This window comes from Melanostigma gelatinosum (assembly GCF_949748355.1).
Source record: "Melanostigma gelatinosum genome assembly, chromosome: 18".
NCBI classification, from domain to species: domain Eukaryota; kingdom Metazoa; phylum Chordata; class Actinopteri; order Perciformes; family Zoarcidae; genus Melanostigma; species Melanostigma gelatinosum.
Genome location: NC_136651.1, coordinates 7,705,351 through 7,725,379, shown reverse-complemented (window position 1 = coordinate 7,725,379; position 20,029 = coordinate 7,705,351). Strand labels below are relative to the sequence as shown.

General features: G+C 48.2%; 1 protein-coding gene across 1 annotated transcript; it reads left to right on the top strand.

The window, feature by feature from the left end:
- The first annotated feature begins 962 nt into the window (after positions 1–962).
- Positions 963–17,589, top strand: smad7 (SMAD family member 7). The gene is made up of 4 exons (XM_079289599.1): positions 963–2,395; positions 3,390–3,443; positions 6,845–6,916; positions 16,703–17,589. Exons 1-4 carry the CDS (start codon positions 1,930–1,932, stop codon positions 17,239–17,241), a joined length of 1,131 nt encoding a protein of 376 aa, XP_079145725.1. The 5' UTR covers positions 963–1,929; the 3' UTR covers positions 17,242–17,589.
- The last annotated feature ends 2,440 nt before the right edge of the window (positions 17,590–20,029 follow it).

Here is a 20,029-nt window from a genome sequence, read left to right as displayed (position 1 = left end):
TAAAGAAGGCCGGCCATCTTTGTGTTGTTAATTCAGACAAACAAACTCAAAGGACACTTGGGATTGTCCCATCTGAAAGACAAACGTCCAGAGGGCGGCAGCAGCGCGCTCTCCTCTGTGTTTCGGACATATTGGCATTTGTCTTTGTGCCCTAAGTAGAGACTCGCAGGCACAAACACGCTCTCGCGCCTTCCTGGCCTCTTTGTTTGTAGTTGAAGACACCAGCTACATTCATTAAAACCAAACCTGTGCAAGGTCCAACTACAACCTGAGCAGCTATAGAGCTTAGTGGCGGCGCAAGCGTTGCCTGAAAAGCCCAGTTCAGGGCAGAAACCCAAAACAAAACCAGGGAAAACTATACAGATCGATCCACTTCAGAACAGCAAAATGTTTTATGATGAGATTATAAGGACTGTTGTCCATGTTTAAATTAGATTGATTCCATCTCCAATAATAGCGACACACTGTTAACATGCATGCTTTCTTTAACAGGCATGAATATAATGAACACTGATCAAACGCCTCAAACAACAGAGATCAGACATCAACAGCACCAAAATGACCAAAAGCTGCAAATCTATAAATTGTGTCATTTTGCTTAACTCCCGTGTCATTAAAGCTTGTTGGATAGAGCGTACAAACGAATAATAATATTAATAATAATAATAATAATAAGTATTCTCAATGTTACACTCTTTCAACTTTTTCTGGGAACATTTTTTTACTTTCCTACTCCTTTTTGGCTGTGTGTGTGTGTGTGTGTGTGTGTGTGTGTGTGTGTGTGTGTGTGTGTGTGCGTGCTCGCGTGTGTGCGCTCGCGTGTGTGCGCTGTGAGCTCTACTTGATCTGTTGTTTGCGCAACACAATCACATTTCTTTTAAGCGACAGGGTGTCTAGACACACACGTGACCGGGCGCGTCAATGCGCACTGGAGACTGGAGACGGAGCAAGGGCACCCAAGCCATCCGCCTCATTTGCAGACAGAGAGCCTTCCAACCCCCCTCGAGATCACACGTCGGCTCGCTTTTCCTTCCACACTCGGGCACAGACACATCGTGTGAGATACGAGGTTGGATGACTTAATCTTAGAGGATTCGACTTCTAAAATAGGTCTCGAGGCTCGGTGCGCGGACGTAACCCGAGGGGTCTCTCTCGCTTTTCCGCCAGGCTTTCAAACGCAACTCTACTCGGTTGACAGAATCAGTCCTGGATTTGCTCTCTGGCTCTTCGGACGAAGGCTCACTCTTGCCAGCAGACCACATCCTCTGCAGACGAGTGGCATATTTAGACTATAACAGATCTTTTTAAAGCCTCCGCGAGCCTGCTGGAGAGCCCTACTCCGTGCAGTCGGATCAAGGATTTTGTGGATTAATGCTCTTGAAGACGCGGCGGCGAGCTTCGGTTTTTATGGGATAATTGTGACAGCGTTTAGGCTTTAATTAGGCCACAGTTTGTCTAATTTACACCACGGCTGATTCGCAAAAGACAGCACGATGTTTGACACCGTTTCATGCTGAAAGTCGGAACTTGTTTTAAAGAGGGTCAGCTCACTGCGCTATAGGCTGCACATCACCGCGGGAATAATTGTGCACGCTCTCGGGCTATGCTGGGTGTGTTGTAGCCGAGGTGTATAAACCGCTAGATTCATTTGTATAGGCTCGTCTCAACCGCCTGGATATGATGGTTGTCTATCCCCCGAGGAAAAGCTGACTGTCCCGGGAACCTCGCCTGCTTTTCAGTGATCAAGTCTGTAGGAGAAGGCAACAGAGACTGGCGTATGCTACAGACTTCCTCTGCTCATCCAGCTCCCGGTTCTTCCACCGTGTTTTCTCAGGCTGCTTGTCATTGCCTGGACTCGGATCCCGGAATCTTCATGATTTGCGGACACCATGCTCGTTTTTTAGCCGGGGAACCCTCTTTTCGTCCCGCATGTTTAGGACCAAACGATCGGGGCTCGTCCGGCGACTCTGGAGGAGCCGTGCGCCCGTGGAGGGCGACGGGGAGACGGATAGAGGGACGCATGGCTCCGGGGGCTGCTGCATGGGCAAAACGACAAAGGTGGCCAAGTCCAACGCCGGGTCGGAGGCTGAATTGAAGGCGTTGACCCATTCGATACTGAAAAAGATCAAAGAGAAACAATTAGAGGTGCTTTTGCAGGCGGTGGAGTCCAAGGGGGGTGTCCGAAGCCCTTGCTTGCTCCTGCCCAGCAAAGTGGACGCCAAAGTGGGTCAACAGTCTTACTCTCTCCCCATGCTGCTCTACAAAGTGTTCAGGTGGCCGGACCTCAGGCATTCCTCGGAGCTGAAGAGGCTGTCTTGCTGTGAATCCTACGGGAAAATCAACCCAGAGCTCGTTTGCTGCAACCCGCACCACATGAGCAGACTTTGTGAACTCGGTGAGCTGGATTATTTCAATAACCTCATTCTCACGACAGAAAGAAAGAAAAAAAAAAGTTATTTCTCTGGTGGTCGGTCCTCCATTTTAAAATCAAGTATACATCCAGTCACCGTGCCATTGTGTCAATTATGCCAGCCTGTTCCAGGCATAAGTAAAGTAGCCGGATTGACATGACATCACCTCTCTTGGCATGGTGGTCTTGAGCTTCTTCCATAAGGTCAAACTTGACCAATGTAAGAAGGGTCCCCTCCATATGTCCGGCAGTGGGACTATAGTGTCATGCCATTTGAATTTGGCACGTTATATTGAAATAGTCTCATCACGAATGCCTATCTCCCCCCATCGAATTATTATTGTTGTGATTTATCGATTGTTTGTGTTTTTATATTCGAAATGGGTTGCTTTCTTAATTAGGCGGCATCCCGTCTTTAACATGTGTTTTTGTTGGCGCGTGAGAAGTGCCAAAGCACTTTAGTCCACCTTAAATCAGGATCTTTTTTTACGACTTCATCAGAAGGCCCGTTTTTTAAACAAACAGCCCATCTGCTGTTTCAACATTTCACAATTGGCATTTCCAAAGTGCAACGCAGACTCATCCAGGGCTTTACAGTCTTTCCACGGTGAAGTTTCCAGGGCCTGTGGATGTGTGTGTGTGTGTGTGTGTGTGTGTGTGTGTGTGTGTGTGTGTGTGTGCTGGCTGGCTTGCTTGCTTGTGCTTGGCGTCCCAGGCCAAAAGAGGCCCGTATCTCAGTTTGTCCTAGACGCTGATAGTGGCCCTCCTGGCGCCAGGCGGCCCCCTGTTTATCTGCCTGCCAATGAAAGGCAATAGCCGCCCGGCCGGCCGGCCTCACTGCCTGCCTCTCCAGGCTGAGCTGACAGACACAAAACCTTTTCCTTGTAGAATGGCAACTTATCATAAAGTTAAGATCTATCCCTTGTTTGTTTGTTTTTTTTTGCTCATGTTCTGCTTATTTCTTTTCCACTCCATGCAGAGTCTCCTCCTCCTCCATATTCGCGCTATCCCATGGACTATCTTAAACCACCAGGTGAGCTTAATGTACACACATAAAGGCATATGTCCCCCCCCCCCCCCCTTGCAAAACATGCACATCTTAAAGGCCTTTCATGAATGTTTCCATGTTGATGAGCATAACGTTTGCATATGTTCTCACACACTTCCTCTGGTGTGTGTACGGAAACGGCTCCCGTGTTATGTTGTGATTTATGATAGCGGTGGAGTGTCTGGCTGGGCAGTCCTAGCATGGCTGGCAGCCAGGGCAAGGCAGCACAAAGTTGAGATACCAGCTATAGACTGACTGGCATGCCACCAGGGCCACAGTGTGTGTCTGATTGGTGGGTGGGGGCGGGGTTGTTTTGTGTGTCCATTTATCTATTGTGAATCGCAGCACAGACAGCGGCGTCTTTGGAGCCAGCAGGCATTTATCAGCTGAATTAATCATCAGATTAAGGTTAATGATTTGTCTATATATATATATATATGTTTGTGTGAGTGTGCCACCGCCCCACGTCTCTGTTTGGGTGCGTTTTGTTTCGGGGATCGGGAGAGAGTTTGCATGTGCCGTTTAATTTTGTCCCCTTAAGAAGCTTCGGTCTTGTTTAATTGTTGTCACCCTCCACCTGTGTCAGACTCCACATGCTGCTGTGGTTGTCATCCTGTTCCCCAGTGCTGGAAAGTGGCACCGAGTTATGTCATCGCCTTCAAAGTATGTTAGATTTCATTGGCTATTCGATTTCATTGGCTATAAACAGAATAGTGCGAGACTGGGGAAGGATAGAAGGAGATGAGGATCCTCGTGTCACTGAGAGGGTGACAAATACGTAAAATGCGGTATATATCTTTTTATCTTTTTCTTGCTGCTTTGCGTCTATGTGGCTGTCTGTCAGTGCAGCAATCGCTCAGTCCACGAGCCAGTCAGTGAGTCAGGAGAAGGAGAAAGTGGCTTTCAGTGAGTGGAAACAATAGGAAGTCATTGCAGCTGCAGCTGTGGTTCTTCACCCCCCCCCCCCCCTACACACACACACACACACACACTCTCCCTGTCTTCATTGACCGGGCTTCTGCGATACTGTTTCACCTGAAAGCATTTGCAGAACCTTAAATACAAGCAGAGTTTATCTGAACCAGTCCTCCTCGTACTCAACGCTCCCCCTGACGTGCCGTCTGTCTCCGGGTAGAGCCGGCGTAGCGTCTTTAATGCGAGTTCAGTTGGAAACATTCCACTGATAAAAGGAAGCAAGAAGGTAAATAGCAAATGCAAGCTGGATGCAGACAAAGGAAATGATTATACAACCCATGTTACCACCCTGCTTCCCCTCTCAAAGCAAACTGCAGAAAGTTGAATTGGTTCGACTGTGTGGGAATGCATTATCGCCAACAACAAGAACAGAAGGAGGCCAAAGAAATATCAGCAGGTTGCTCCCAAGTAGAGCTTTTATACTGTAAAAAGAGAAGTTTGCCTTTCTTTGAAGTGCAATTTTTGTATTTAAGTGAGTCACCTGCCATGCCATTTCCTCATTCAGTCAGTGCAGCTGCTGTTGTGGTTAATCAAAGGAGTGTCTGTCTGTCTGTCTGGTGAAGGAGGGTGTAAGACAACATATATTAATAGGACAATGGAGCAGGCTGGAGGGTACAGACAAACACAGAGGACAGATGAGCTTATCATGCAGAAAGACGGTGGGGGGGGGGGGGGGGGGGTCCCCAGTGGCCTCTGGGAGCTGTCAATCATCAATTCCATCTCATTACTGGAGGCTTTTCCAATTTTCTCTACTCCTCCATGTATTTGCTTTATTCTAAGCTGTGTTAAATCATCGTGACATGTAGAAAATCTGCATTGATAACTTTCAGAAGGCAATGAGACGTTACTGACGCGGAAGAGCGCTGGATTTTATGATTCTGGTGTTCATGATTCCACCGAGCAGGAAGTGGGGTTCTGTGCGTCAGGGTGTCTGTCCGCTCCGGCGGCGGGCGACCAGTATGAAAGCAGCCGGAAAATGTAGAAATGCTACCTTGTTTCAGCTCTGGGGGAATATAAATCACACGCTGTTTTACCTCTTTCTCACTGATGCCCCCCATCAGCCCTGTGGTCAGCTGTGAACTGTTGCCCAGGAGGCCCAGCCAATGAAAGCGAGGCATGGGCTCGGGCTATGCCTATGCCCGTGTATATCTCGTTACTGGGACCACAAGCAGCACGGGCCGCGTCTGGATGGCGCGGAGCGGAGGAGGGCTCGCAGTGAAACCGCTCCGGATGCTGTTTCTTTATTACTTGTTCGCTGTACTGCGGCTCTGCTCGGTCAAACCTGGAGGCCAATGAGACAATCTGTGCGCTGGAGAGTGGAAGTATTCAACAGAAATCCCGTCCTCCTCCTCCTCGCCGTATCTGGATTAAATACATACTGAACCTCCCTGTATTTCTTCAGTTTGCATCCGCTGTATTTGCACCTCAGATTAGAGCAACTTCAATTCGACGGTCATTTTTGCTGCGAGCTTCAATGCACTGGTGACGTGCAGCGCCAGCGTTGACGTGCAGCGCGAGGAATGTGTCGTTGGCGATACATTCAGGTGTCATGTTGAAACAAGTCTGCATTACAAGTCTTAGTGGGAGTTCAGCATTGAAATGCAAAGAGAGGGTAGAGTAAGAGAGAACGAGTGGTTTTCGCTTTGTTGTCTGCCTGCTAGCGCGGCGTACATTTATCAGAGCAGTTTGAGATCTCTATTATAAAAGGAAACGCACATTTGACGATTGAGCGGGGATCAGAAGTCTCCAGGCCGAAACCTTCCCGCAGTCTTTAGCAGAAAGAATACAGCTCCTTCCAGACCAGCTCGTCTACGCAGAGATGCAGGGCTAACGCTCCTCCTGAAGCAGTGGCTTATGGGGGATTATCAGGGGTGTAAGGAACTCTCCTCTGTAAGGCCATATCCACACTAGGCCGTGTCTCGTTGGATGCAGAGTTCTCAAATAGAACGATCTCCGTCCACGCGGGACTTTTCAGCATTATTGGAGCATCCACACGGCAGCCTTCAAGGCGGACAGCACGTGACCATTAACGTACACTGGGCATGCGCGTGATGGTGTAAACAGGAAGTGGATTGCTTACTTAGTTTAAAAAAAATATGGCAGAGTAATGAAGGAGTCTTTAATAATGAAAGGTTTTCAGGTTCCTCCGTTAAGGCTGCTCCAAAACTCCGGCGTGGTGTGGCTGCTCAGTGTCAACGTAGGACAACTGGACTAGTGTGGATATGGCCGAAGTCTTCCCTGTGTGAGTGTGAGCGCTTCATCGTCAGCGTCTTCATTAGGCATTGATTTCACCGGAGTGATTGACGGTCTCACAGCTGCTGCTTTGCCTTCTCCACACACACACACACACACACACACACACACACACACACACAGACAGAGTGCTAATTCTCTCCTTCTCTCTCCATCAGATTCTCCAGACTCTGGACCGTCATCCAGTGACACTGGGGGAACGACATACTCGGCCCCTGTGGGGCTTTCAGGTAAATATTACTCAAACTATGATTTCCCCATTGTTTTCTACCATCCCTTCCTTTTCAAACTCATATTATTTTCCTCCTATGTGTTCTTCTCCTTCTCCATTGCATTCCTTTCAACACGCACACACTCATATTCCCTCTATACTTGTGATGATGAGGCTCTGATTGTGGGGGCCCCTACTTCCCCTGTGAAGCCAGTGAAGGAGGGCGGTGTGTTTCTCCCACATCCACATAAATTCCTCCCTCCTGGTTCTTTGAACAACGCTCCTCTCTTCTCATCTTCCTCTTCTCCCTTTCCTTGTTATGCTGTAACGGCGAACAGTTGTTTGCAGAAGAATATGCTCTATGCGTGCGGTATTGTGGGGAAAATAAATAGCAGCAAAGAGAGGCTTCGACTGACATGCGAGTGTTTGTTTGGGCGTGTTTGTGCGCACAGGGGATGTCTTTGTGGACAGTTAACTCTCCTCTGGGCTCTGTGTGTGGATGAGAGCGAGACACAGCCGCCTTTCTTTCGTCCGTCTCTCATGCGGGACGTGTTTCGGGCTTCCTCGGCTTTTCTCCCATAATCCCCTTTGGCAGCGTTGCCTTCCTCACCCAGTGCCCTGTCCGCAGGCTACAGAATAAGATGGTGTTCACGAGAGAGGGAGGTTTGCTCTGCACTGCCTGAGATTGCTCTGTGCTGTTCTCTGCTTTCCTTGGCCTCAGATGGTTCTCATTACTGGGCCTTTTAAAACCTGTTTTATGTCAGTTGGCGTTCGCTGCCCATTCCCCCTCTCCCGCCTTTGTTTAGTGGTAGGGGGGTTAGCTTGACTGCCTGCGTGTGTGTGTGTGTGTGTGTGTGTCCTTAGATGGGGGGGAAGAGATTGGAGCAGTGCTTACAAGAGCAGAGGAACTAAAAATCAGTCGCTCCTCTCCTCCACACCTTCAGATGGACACCAAAGTCCTCCCTGTGTGTGTTAACTAAAGACACATTTTAGACCCAGTTCAAACTGTGAAACCCTAGACCTGGCGCCGCCCCCCTTACTCCTTCCCTCCCTCAGCAAGGCGTACCCTCCTCCTCCTCCCCTGTTTTCCTTCCTAGCGAGGATGACATGGCAGCGGCGGCCAGTGCTCCAGTGAATGGGCCTCCTCAGTAAAAGCAGTAGAGGTAGAAAGGCCCAGGGCGGGATGGCCGAAGCTCTCTGCCCTCATGATTTCCCTGGCAAGCCAAGAAAAAAAAAAAAAAAAGGCTGCTCCATTTCTCCCCCCTGCCCTCCCTCCATCTCTCCCTGCTTCGCTCCCTCCCTCTGGGGCCCTGACAAAAGAAACATGGCTCTCCCAGAGGCCCGCTGCTGACCTTCTAATTCACTCACTCTGCCCTTTTTATGTTCTTCTCCAGACATATTTACAGAGAGGAAGAAGGAAGAGAGACGAGGGTGGCTTTGAGGGAAGGCAAAGACTTGTAGTCGAGTTGTGCTGTTGCTTTTTTGTCGTTGTAGTTGAATGATTTAGAAAAAGCTTGAGTGTACTGGTAAAGCAGCTTTAGAAAGAGCTCATTCGTCGACAAAACACAGTTCAGACAGAGCCGGTGAGATAACATCCTCCTTTTCCACATTCCCTTTTTTATTCTACTTGTTTATCCATCTTGAAAGAAGCCAAGACCATCCAGGCTGGAAGGAGTTAAGTGAGCTGCGACAGCGACAAGCGCAAATGCAAACTAGGCTGCCTGCCAGGCTACCAGCTCCAAAGCTCCTCTCGCTGGCTCGCGTCATCAGCTTGGAACAGAGCAGAGAGGAGGGAAGAGGAGGGGGGGGGGGTCGATGGCTGCAGGCTGGGAGTCAGGGTGCTGATCTTGGTTTGCGTTGGCGTGAGGGCTTAGCTCAGAGGTTTAGGTTCGCCCAGGAACTGAAGGCAGAGATCAAGAGAGAGATGTGGAAATGGGAGATCGGGTCGGGGTTAAGAGGGCGCTGGACTGTTGGTTATGAATCTGCGGGCTGTTAAGTAATATTTAAACTCGTTGGAGACTAGGTGGTTTAGGAGCAGCTCTGGTAGCACCCACGTAGCCAGATGTCCCATCTTGTCGAGCTCAAAGAAGTCTGGAACGAGTTGTCTTCAATAAAAGACCTCCGTGGGCTTGATGGGACAGAGGTGCAGTCCAGTGCTGCTGCGAGGCCTCAGCTATGGTACCAACACGAAAGCAATCCTTTCACTGAACAACGGAATCCAAACCTTTATTGTTGTCCAATCACAATCATCCGTTCAAGAACTTTGGCTTAATAGAATTGGCAATATTTTTGAATTGAGACTGGAACAATCTGATGAAAGACGAAGGAATCCGTTTGATCGTATTTGACAATCAGTGATAGTAAGTATTGGGGATCAATGCCCAGCCATAGTGTGTACGCGCTTTTAATCTTCATTAACGTGAGTTATAGTTTCTGGATGTGTAGCATCGGTGTGTGTGTGTGTGTGTGTGTGTGTGTGTGTGTGTGTGTGGCGTGCCTGATGGTGCCATCGGGGACCGACCCGGAGTGTCTGTGTGTAAGAGGATCCAGTCAGGCTGCGGTGACATGTACGCACACACACACACACACGCGCATTTTCACACATACACACAGACGGGCAGATAGAATGACCTGGTGCGAGCCCTGGCGCACGGCCGACTGTCACACAGGCGCTTCCTCCCACTGCAGGTTAAATTTAGGCCCAGTTGTATTCTTATACCACCAGCCAGTCACCTCGCTCGACAGACAGTCGGCCAACCCTTTCAGTCAGTCAATTAGTCATCCGGGGAATCGGCTGGAGATATAACCTTCATCAGGGGCTCTGACAGAGATTAAATTTAGTCGTGGCACCTCGGCTCATTAAATCAAACTTGCTGTCATACGGAAGGCCCAGAAGACACGGCCCATTTTGGTGCAAATGCAGTGGGGGGGGGGGGGGGGGGGGGGGTCCGTGTGTTTTGTTCGCTGCTTTATATTATGGATCACCAATTGCTTAAGTAAGACACAATCTTTCACCAATCAACAGCTCAAGTCAGGAACAGAGCGCCCTCAGTCTCCCTCTCTCTCGGCATTCCTGCCTTGTTTGGGTTAGCGGGCAAAAGGAAAGGGCTGCGCAGGATATGACCTCATGTCTTTGAGGAAAAGGGGAGCGGACAGGGAGGCAGCCGAGGCCTCTTCGTGACGGAAAACAAACACTGGAGTGCACCGACTAGAAAGGAGGAGGCGGTTCAATGAAGAAGAAAGAAATAGATTGAACGTTTTCTTCCGACAAGGATAGAAATCGACATGCAGCCTATTGGAGAAAATGAACACCGTGAAACTCTGTCTCTGCTTTCGGTTGAATCTTGATTGTGTTTTTGCTTGAACAGTCAGAGAAAGGAATGAAGTAGGGAGAGAAGATGGTGGCTTTGGGTGGAGGGGGAGATGGCCGGCAGCACCGCTCTGTTCTCTGTAATTTGGAGGCTGTGTGTTCAGCCAGCGAGTTGAGCAGAGCAGAGCCTCTCCGAGCCGGGGCCAGGATCTCTCATTACTCCCCACTTCCTCTGCTTGCGCGGCCGCCAAGCCGCCTCTTGGCAAGGGACTTCATTTTGGTTTTGGCCGTCCTCTGCTCCCCACCCTGTGTCATTATGCTGCACAAATCGAAAAAACAGCACGTGGAGACAGTTGGAGGATGGAGAGAGGGGGAAGAGGAAAGGAAAGGAAAGAGGAGAGCGCGCCTAGCTTGTTTGGGTTTGTGCTGGAGGCTTTATCAGATGGAGATGCTTCGCGCTGTGTTCTTAGCGTAGCATCGAGATGGCATTTACCGTTGAAAAACGTGGAAAACCTACTGTAACATCAGCCAGGTGGTTGAAAGGTGGACTATGCAGATTTGGCTCCGAGCCAGAGCTGGAGGGAAGCCCAGAACAAGATGGACATTGTTTTGGTTTGCAGTCACTCTGTGGAAGTGGATTTTGACATTACCTCAATGTATGAAGATGTGAAAGAGGGACAGAGTGTGTGTGTGTGTGTGTGTGTGTGTGGGGGGGAGAAAACCCTGCTTTCACAGGATAAAGACGGAAATCGAAATAAGTGGAGACACTTTTCCCTCTCTCTGTGTGTGTGTGTGTGTGTGTGTGTGTCGGTTTGTCTTTTGTGATCTCAAACCGGTTGGGTGCGAGTGTCTTTATCTCAGCGACAGACTGAGCCCTGGCAGTAGCCACAACTCCATCACAGACCACAGTGCTGGCGTCGCGTCACATTTGCAGACATACAGCGGCTCATACATTTTGAAAACAAAGACAAAAACACAACAAAAGCTCGGCTTGCACACACAACTGGCTCTGCTGGTTGCCTCTCTGCTCGCCGGTGTCTCTGTTATTTAGTTCCCACGGTGTTTTATCGCTACGACAATGGGGGCGATTGTTCGGCTTGTCTATCCATCGGCAAGTGATCCTCCGACTTTGTGTGTTTGCAAAAGTGAGCTGACGACGTCATTACGGCCCGACTGGCAACTTGTGTCCAACGAGCTGGTGTTTGTTTTGTCCTGTCGCCCTGGGAAAGCTGGGCTGCAGGGGATCATTGTGTACGTCTGTGTGTGTGTGTGTGTGTGAGGGTCAGCCTGATGAAGTGTTGGAGTAAGAACTCTGCAGGAGTAGGAAGGAGGTGTTGCAGGGGAATAAAATGTCCTTCAGAAAAGAAAAAGGGAGCGCGCTGTAGCTTTACGATAACATGGATCCAAATGGAAGATGCTGCCCAATTAATTATGAAACGTTCCTGTATTTTTTTTTATCTCAAACTTGAGATAAACACCGGGCCTGAGCAGCATCTAGATATGTGGATCATGTAATTATAGCAGAAGCTTCCACTCAGACAAAATTATACTGTAGACGGAGGCTTTAGGAAAACATGCGCCGTTTCTCCTCCTTATCTTCTCCCGGTCGTGGCCGGATGGTTCAAGTTAGACGTTAGTTATGGCGTGTCTGCAACTCATTCTCTCTATCTGTGTTTCTGCAAGGAGTCAGATCGACAGATAGGGAAACTGTGCCACTCCCTTGTGTGGGTTTCCTGCCATCAGGGCTTTTGTAGGGTTTCCTGAAGTGGGGGGGAAGGACTTAACACCGCATACGTAACCTGCCACCCTAAAGAAGGTCTTCCTATGTCAGCTACTACCTTTATCTGTAGTTGCTCTTCTTACAGATGTGACAGAGGTACCCAATCAAAACCAAGACCAACCAAAAGTGGAATGACTCATCTCTCAAGAAAGAAAGAATCCAAACCAGACAGTGCCCAGTCTGAAACGTACGAAGCGATGGTGTGTTGGTACGAGACAAGGACACTCCTCTGTCTTCACTGCACAGAACAGCTGACCTGAAGGGGTCGTCTGTCATTGAATAAGCAGAAAGTGAAGTGAACACAACGGCAACAAGCCCACTGGTTTACTTGAATTAACTCGAAAAAATCAATGAGACCAAATGTTTTTTTTGTGAACACGGAGAGAGACATGCACACGCTTTTATTTCAGGCAGAAACACACACACACACACACACACACACAGGGCTGAACATATACGGCATGGCAGCGAGAACAAAAGGAATGCCTCCAGGGTGACCCTTGACCTTTGGAATAGACTTTCCCCGGCTGGAGAGAGGGTGTTGACTTAGAAAATAAGGCACCGTGAAGAGTCCTTCCTTCCCCCTAGAGCTGTGGCCTTCATGTCTTCCCCATTCCTCTCCTCAGCTGCTGTGTGTGTGTGTGTGTGTGTGTCTGATGACGACAGGGTCATTACATGTCTGCGAGCGAGCGAGGCACAAACACACACACTCTCACATATAGGGGTCTCGGGGATCGATACGAGACTCGTTCTCGGGAGCCTCCTCACTATTTACCGATGTTGATAATGTTATGTCCAGGAGTGAAGGTTGAAAAGTGTGTGTGTGTGCAAGAGGGTGTAAGTCTGTGACTGTGCTGACTTCTAAGTATAGTAGCGACCTGGTGTGTGTGTGTGTGTGTGTGGAGTCAGACAGAGGTAATGATTAACCTTTCCAGACTGGCCCTGCGAGAAGCACCCAGTCTGTCGTCGCCCTTCCCCCCCCCCCCCCCCCCCTCCTCTCAGCCACCCCTCCTCCGCCTCTCAACCTAGTCCAATTGTCTCAGCTAGCATGGCGTCCACTCTTTAAGACCTTGGACCATTAAAATCCACAGGGGAGCTCGTGGTGTGTGTCTCTTTGCTGAATGTGCCCTGCCTGTGCGGTTAAAATAGTTTGCATTGCACGGGGGCTTTATTTAATCACAGATATTTACAGTGTCCCCCACCCCCCCCCTATCTCGCAGACCATAAGCTGATCATCCATTAAATGCCTAGAAAACATGACAGCAATATGCTGTTTTTGTGTGCACAGTGTTGCTTATGGCTAACATCCACATTAACTCACACCAGCTGCCTTTTAGCAATTTCTTACATTGGGGAAAAAACTGCTTGTAACCTTTTATCATTATTCTAATCCATGGTGATATGATGCACACCAATCTGCTCCAGTATCTTTCAGCAATGTTCTATCAACATTTTAGCTCTCATCTTGCGTCATAGAGGACCAGCAGTCTTTTTTTCTTTCTTTTTTTTTGGATGGGGGTTTATGTGTGTAGGCCCCCATGGGAATAGCCAGGCTGGGACCGACTGGCAGCAGACATCTGACTGGAGCAGAGCAGAAAAGGCCGGGGTGACAGATGGCCTCAGGCTGCCGGCTATAGCCCGCTTATCTCCATCGAGGAGAAGCCCGAGACGCACGGGCTGAAAGGGCAGAGCAGACGAGCGGGTGGGGGGGCGGCAGACAGACGGATGGACTAATGCTCCGATAGGCAGACATCCAGCAGACAGACGTACAGACGAGCTCTGTAAGTGTTCAGGGGCCCGAGCTGACGGAAACACGCTGCTCCAACGGCAGACGGACTCGGTGCAGACACTCTGACGACACCGTCTGACAGGCACACACACACACACACACACACCTATGTGAGAATCACCTGAAATGGTGTCGGAGCGTAACACGAGGAGCGTGACCGGCAGCAACCTCGCACACAAACGCACGATGTATTAAAAAATTTAAATTCAGTTAAATGATCCTTGTATTCTTGGTACAAGGTGTGTCTTTACAGGGCCAGTCACATTAGTGTGTGTGTGGTTCTGTCTCCAGCAGCATTACTCAAGAGGTGTAAGCTCATCTGCTGTCAGCACAAGCTGTGAACATATTCTTCACAAGGCTGCGCCCCACAGATGGATGAGTCTGTCTGCCTGTCTTTTTCTTTGGTGAAATACCGAACAATAAGTTTAGCTTCCAGTCGTTCTCTTATCTAACCGTTGCTGTGCTTTTTTACACTTATTCTCCACTACATTTCAGAAGGAAATGTATAAAAAAAAATATATTTTTCTACTCGGCCGGTGTGAGCACTGGCTTGTGGCACGGGAGGAAGTTTTCCAAAGTCTGAGATGATGTCATTATCATGGTTAATTCAGTTTGGACTTCAAAATTACAACAGAAAGCCTGTGTATGGTATCACTCAGGGAAGGTCTAAAAAAATAAGGCTATAGAGTTGCATTGTGGGAAGTGTAGGATCAAGTGTTTTTTGGAGCTTGACCCATACTAGGAATTAGATATCCCGGTGGATTATTGACTTTAACCATTATTTTTTTTAATCTCTCTCCGGCAAGACAGGACATGTCATTTATATTTTCTACATCGTGGTATTGCAACTTCTCCATGAGCATACTTCTCCTGACCTTTTTCTGTTGGCCTCCATGTTTCCCTCTGTTGTTTTCTCTCTTCAGCCCTTTGCTTTTATCCTTCCCTTTGCGTTGCTCTCCTCTGCGGTTCTCACTTACCACCAGTCAGAGTTTCTGAGAGGAGAGGAGGGAGGGAGGGGAAGCGGGGCAGCTAGTGAAGTCCTGAATAGCAGGGTGTTTTCAGGCTGCAATGACAGGCTCAGACAGGCAGCCGCTCTAATGACCTCTGACGCCAGGCCCTGTCTCTCCCAGCAATAACAAACACACACACAGGGCCCCACAGGTGAGCTCCACCAGCAGGCCCTCTTGTCAGCTGTTAAGAAAGTCCAAAGCATCCGTCTTCTTATCAACCCTGGCTGTTCTCGTGCGTACTTGTATAACAGACCCGAGAGCAAAGCTCGGCCAGGACCGGAGATTCTGTCTGACATCAGCCTGAGACACAAAAGACACTTTCTGTCTCTTATCTCGAAGATAAATGCTCCCCCCCCCCCCCATTTAGTCTATGGTAGATAGCCGGGTACTTAGTTTCCCCAAGCACCCCATGAGGACGGATTTACGATAAACTCCCGGAGGCTAGGCTCTGACCAACTTCAAAGAACACAGCCCCTCTTGTTTTATGGAAGGCATGCTTTCAGTTTTTATCCCCCCCCCTTCCTCCCCTCCTGTCTGTTTCTGTCTATCTTCTCCTAGAGTTTTGTCCCCCCCCCCCCCCCCCCTTCTTCTCCCTGCGTCTAATGAAGGCTAATGACAGGCCGCGGTGAGTTCGCTCAGGCCGGCAGAGATCCTGCCGCATTAACGTAGCAGTTTGTCTCAGACGGGACCTTCCAAATTACCGGTTACATTCACAGCCACCGCCAGATGAAACGAGGAAGGGGGGGGGGGAGGCTGGGAAGGACGGGGGCGACTGAAATGGCTCTGAGAGGGGCTCTGTTAATTTTTTCCCTCGCATATATTGGCGCTCTTCGAGCTTTCTTAACCCTTTGAATGTGTCTTTCGTCGCGGCTGTATTTGAGTGTATGTGTGTGAGTGAGCGGCGAGGAAGTGTGAGAGATTGTTGAGCAGTTGATGGGAGTTTCGGCAATTAGGTGACGACCCTAAAAGCACAAGCGACGCTCAGAAATCAGGAGAGGAAGCAAAGTTGCAAAAGTAACAGTCAAAATATGTGAAAAGCATTCCTTCTCTTCCCCACCCCGCCCCCTCGTTCTTTCCTCTCGCTCTCTCTCTGGCTCCCTCTATTTCCCTTGCGCCTGACTGGCTCCTACTTTTCTAGCTGGGAGCCAGATTTCTGTGGAATAGAGATATGAAGGGGGAGAGGAACGGCGCAGGAGGCACACTAAAGGGAGACGAGAGAGGGGGGGGGGGGGGGGGGTTTGGAAACTGGAGCATGGCCAATGCTACACTTCTTTTACGCTCAGGGGAAACTAGACTGGAGAGGCCTGGCTTGTCAGCGAATCAGACACCAGGGTTTGAGAGTTAACGGCCTGCCTTGCTCGTCAGCTAAACACCATGTGCCTCACCGAAGACGGGGAATGGTTTATGCGTTTGTGGGGAAGTCACGCATCTCGTCGCTCAGTTGCCGCCGCCTCGTATCTTTTCAGCATGAAGTCAAAGACTTGGTTCAGAATTCCCTCCGGCAGGGTGAGAGCATGTTGCCGGAGAGAGATGATCAGGACAGTCTGTTGACGTCACTAATACAGCGAGCCAGACAGACGATAAGCATTTAATGCTTGGACAAATATTGTGCTGCGTGTGGATGCTCTCCTGCCAGCGTCTCCGAGTTGCTTCTGTTGTCTGAAGTCCAGGAATTCCAACATGGTTTTCCTGTGCGACACAAATTGAGGATGACAGTTAAGTTTCGTCTCCTGACGACAGCAGATTGTTCGGTGTCTCTTTGCGGTTTTTGTTTGACAGCCTCATCTTTTCCCCCTCTCCTCTCATTTTCCTTTCTTCTGGGTCTTTTCTCTTTTACCAACGTTTCAGCGTCGTCGTGTCCAACTGTGCAGCTTCCAACAAGTCTGACCATCTCCTTCTCTCTACGTTTCCTTTAGATTCCCTGGCATTGCAGGAGTCTGGTGATCGGGCCCATTGGTGCGTGGTGGCATACTGGGAGGAGAAGACGCGCGTCGGGCGCCTCTACTCAGTCCAGGAGCCCTCTCTGGACATCTTCTATGATCTACCTCAGGGGAACGGCTTCTGTCTGGGCCAGCTCTGCTCCGACAACAAGTCCCAGCTGGTGCAGATGGTGCGGGCCAAGATTGGCTATGGCATCCAGCTGACGCGTGAGCCAGACGGGGTGTGGGTCTACAACCGCAGCTCCTACCCCATCTTCATTAAGTCGGCCACACTGGACAACCCGGACTCGCGCACGCTGGTGGTGCACAAGGTGTTCCCCGGTTTCTCCATCAAAGCTTTTGACTATGACAAAGCCGGCAGCCTGCAGAGGCCGAACGACCACGAGTTCACGCAGCAGCCTCGCACGGGCTTCACGGTGCAGATAAGCTTTGTGAAAGGCTGGGGACAGTGCTACACCAGACAGTTCATCAGCAGCTGCCCGTGCTGGTTGGAAGTCATCTTCAACACCCGATAGCAGCAGCTTTCCTCTTCTTCACCCTCCTCGCCTCTTCTGCCCCCTCACAAACAGACTACACCCCACTTTTCCTTTTTTTTTTTTGTTTCCGAGAGGTCCAAACAGAAAAAAAAAGTTTGAGAAGAAGAAGAAGAAAGTATAAAATTCTGACGGACTTTGTTTAATAAATGACTACGATTTAATTGAATAAAATAAGAAGCGAAAATGTATTTTATGTTATATATAAATATATTATTAATTGTAAATATGAAGACGTTTTATATGCATCATTATTTATGTATTGTGCAATGTGTTGATGAGAAAAAGAAAATAAGATGCACTTTGCTTAATATAAATGCAAAACAAAGAAATGCCAAAATAAAAATAAAAAGTACAAATAACATTTCTTGTCCGGTCTCTTGTTTATCTTGAGGTTTGTGGTGGTTTGATTCAGTGTTTCTATATTTTATTTTGGTGTTGTGCATAATCCAAATGGGATTATTTGTCTGAAACCCTTCTAATTTAATTTTGGTGAAGAATATTGTCTCTTCATTCTTACCAAAGTCAACATTGGTTGAACGTCACTGAAGGACTTTGATGTCATGTTGTGGTTCGTAAAAGCATTTCCCTCTCCGACAAAATGAGTCCGACTGACGGCGTCGTAACTCATTGTGCCTGTCCTTACAGGCTCATTACGCCGTTTACAATTGTCCGGTTTTTTTCGGAGTTATTTTCAGACCAATGTCCCTCTTCCCCTCTGTCATTAACCGACTGATGACATCACAGCCAGGAAGCTGTAATGACAGATTTCAGGAACCAATAAAGTCAACAGAGGGTCCGGCTTCCTGGAGGATCCCTCTTTATTTTAACGGCTGGTAAAAATAAAAGGAACGTAACTAATCACGCAAAGAATTTGGTGCCACACCTGAAGGAAATGACCATACTGGAAATATACTGGAAGATGACAACTTTATTGAGTCATCTTTGATATCGCATGACTGGCCCAATTACCGGTATGTGACTATAGACGATGGCCTATTTATGAGCTATTGCATTTCTAAAAACAATACAAAACATAATAGATTTCCTTGTAGCAAAACTGTTCTCTGAGTGTGTGCGTGTGTGTCTGTGTGCATGCGTCTGTCTGGGCCGCGTCCTGTTGCTAGTCAGATGGGTGTCTGTGAAGAGGATTACTACTGTAAGCCTGCTTTACCCACCGTCTCAAAGACCTACATGTACAAGACCCACTTTCCATGCAATCCAACCCCCATCCTCCTCTCTGTTCAACAAGCGCTTTGAAAAACCTTGAATTTTATTCAGAACATGAGAGAGTAAACAACATATGTAGTGCCGAGGAGGCAGGACTGGAAGCATGTATGTGTACTTCCTCTTTGATCCTTCAACCCTCCTTATGAAAGAGTTGAATAGCAATTTAAAAGAAAAACTATTTTCTTGTCCCTAAAATAGCCCAGCACAATTCATATTGTTTCGTACTTTTATATAATCGCCAAATCGTTACTGAAAAAAGGCAAATAACTCTTAATATTGGTGTGGTATCAGACATAGAATAATAAATGTTAAAAGTCTTCCTGAGTAAACGCTTGTCCAAGGATACATATTACAATTCTCTCCCTTCTGTTTTATGGATGAATGTGCCCAGTGCATACATTATGTATCACTGTGTTCACTATAAAACCCAGAAAGAAACTTTAACGACAGAAGAAGATCAATTATTCAGAAAACATTAGAATATATCCCACCAGGGCGGGTGGAGCCACACAAGAGGACCCTGTTCCTTGACATCATGTACTTTAAACTCGTGGCTGCCTGTATGTCCTCTCAACAATAATCCCCAACCCTGCTAATACAACTAAAGCAGCTCGAAGCTTTGTGTGTGTGGATGTGGATGTGTGTGTGTGTGTGTGTGTGTGTGTGTGTGTGGGAGAGAGGAATGGCGTAATACCCACGACTTCCCTCAGACAGGGTGACCCTGATTCTGCCCAACAATAATTCCATTGAAACTATTACAGATTTCACCGGCGTCTCTAGCCATCAGCACGAACATGTGTATTACACGTGAAAGCTGTTCTAGTGAGCAGCTTCCACGAAAAACACTTTGAGTGTTTACATTTCACTCCATCGAGGAAATAAATAAATAAAGGCTCTAGCTTTTTCTGGCTGTGCGAAGACGACTTTGAATCACTGTTTTTACTGTCATGTACAGAAAGTTTATTAAAACATGGAAGAAATAAAAATGATAACATTTTTGGTTTTATTTTGTATTATTCCTGGCTAAAGTCCTTCCCGTGCCCCCCTTAAATTAAGTAGCATTTAGTTTTATTTTATTTTTTAGGATTATTTTATCATCCAAATGATCTGTAGTTATCATTTTCATAAATATATGTAACAATTATTCTTGTTATTTCGTTGTTGGGGCTGTTTCTTTTAACCCAGTTTCCCTCATTTGGTGAAACAGCGCCCCTCTGGAGTGTAACGGCTGGCCCATGTTAGTCAGTCTATGTGGTGAGAAAGAGTACGACACTCTGCTGAAGCTGAGCAGCCAGGTGAAGTTTGCATCCTTTGATTACAGTAAACTATCAGTCAATCAGATGTGGTCACAGCCTTGTGAAACTATTAGTGGACAGGTCTGCAGAATAAACCGTAAAAATAGTTTCAGGTCTCACTCCAGACTAATTGTAGGCGTCAGCGCGGAGGGACATGACTATCACCTGGACAGTGAGCACTTTAGCTCCATGACAGACTGGCGCAACAGGCTCCGGCGTCAAGTCAGGTGAGTCACATATATCCC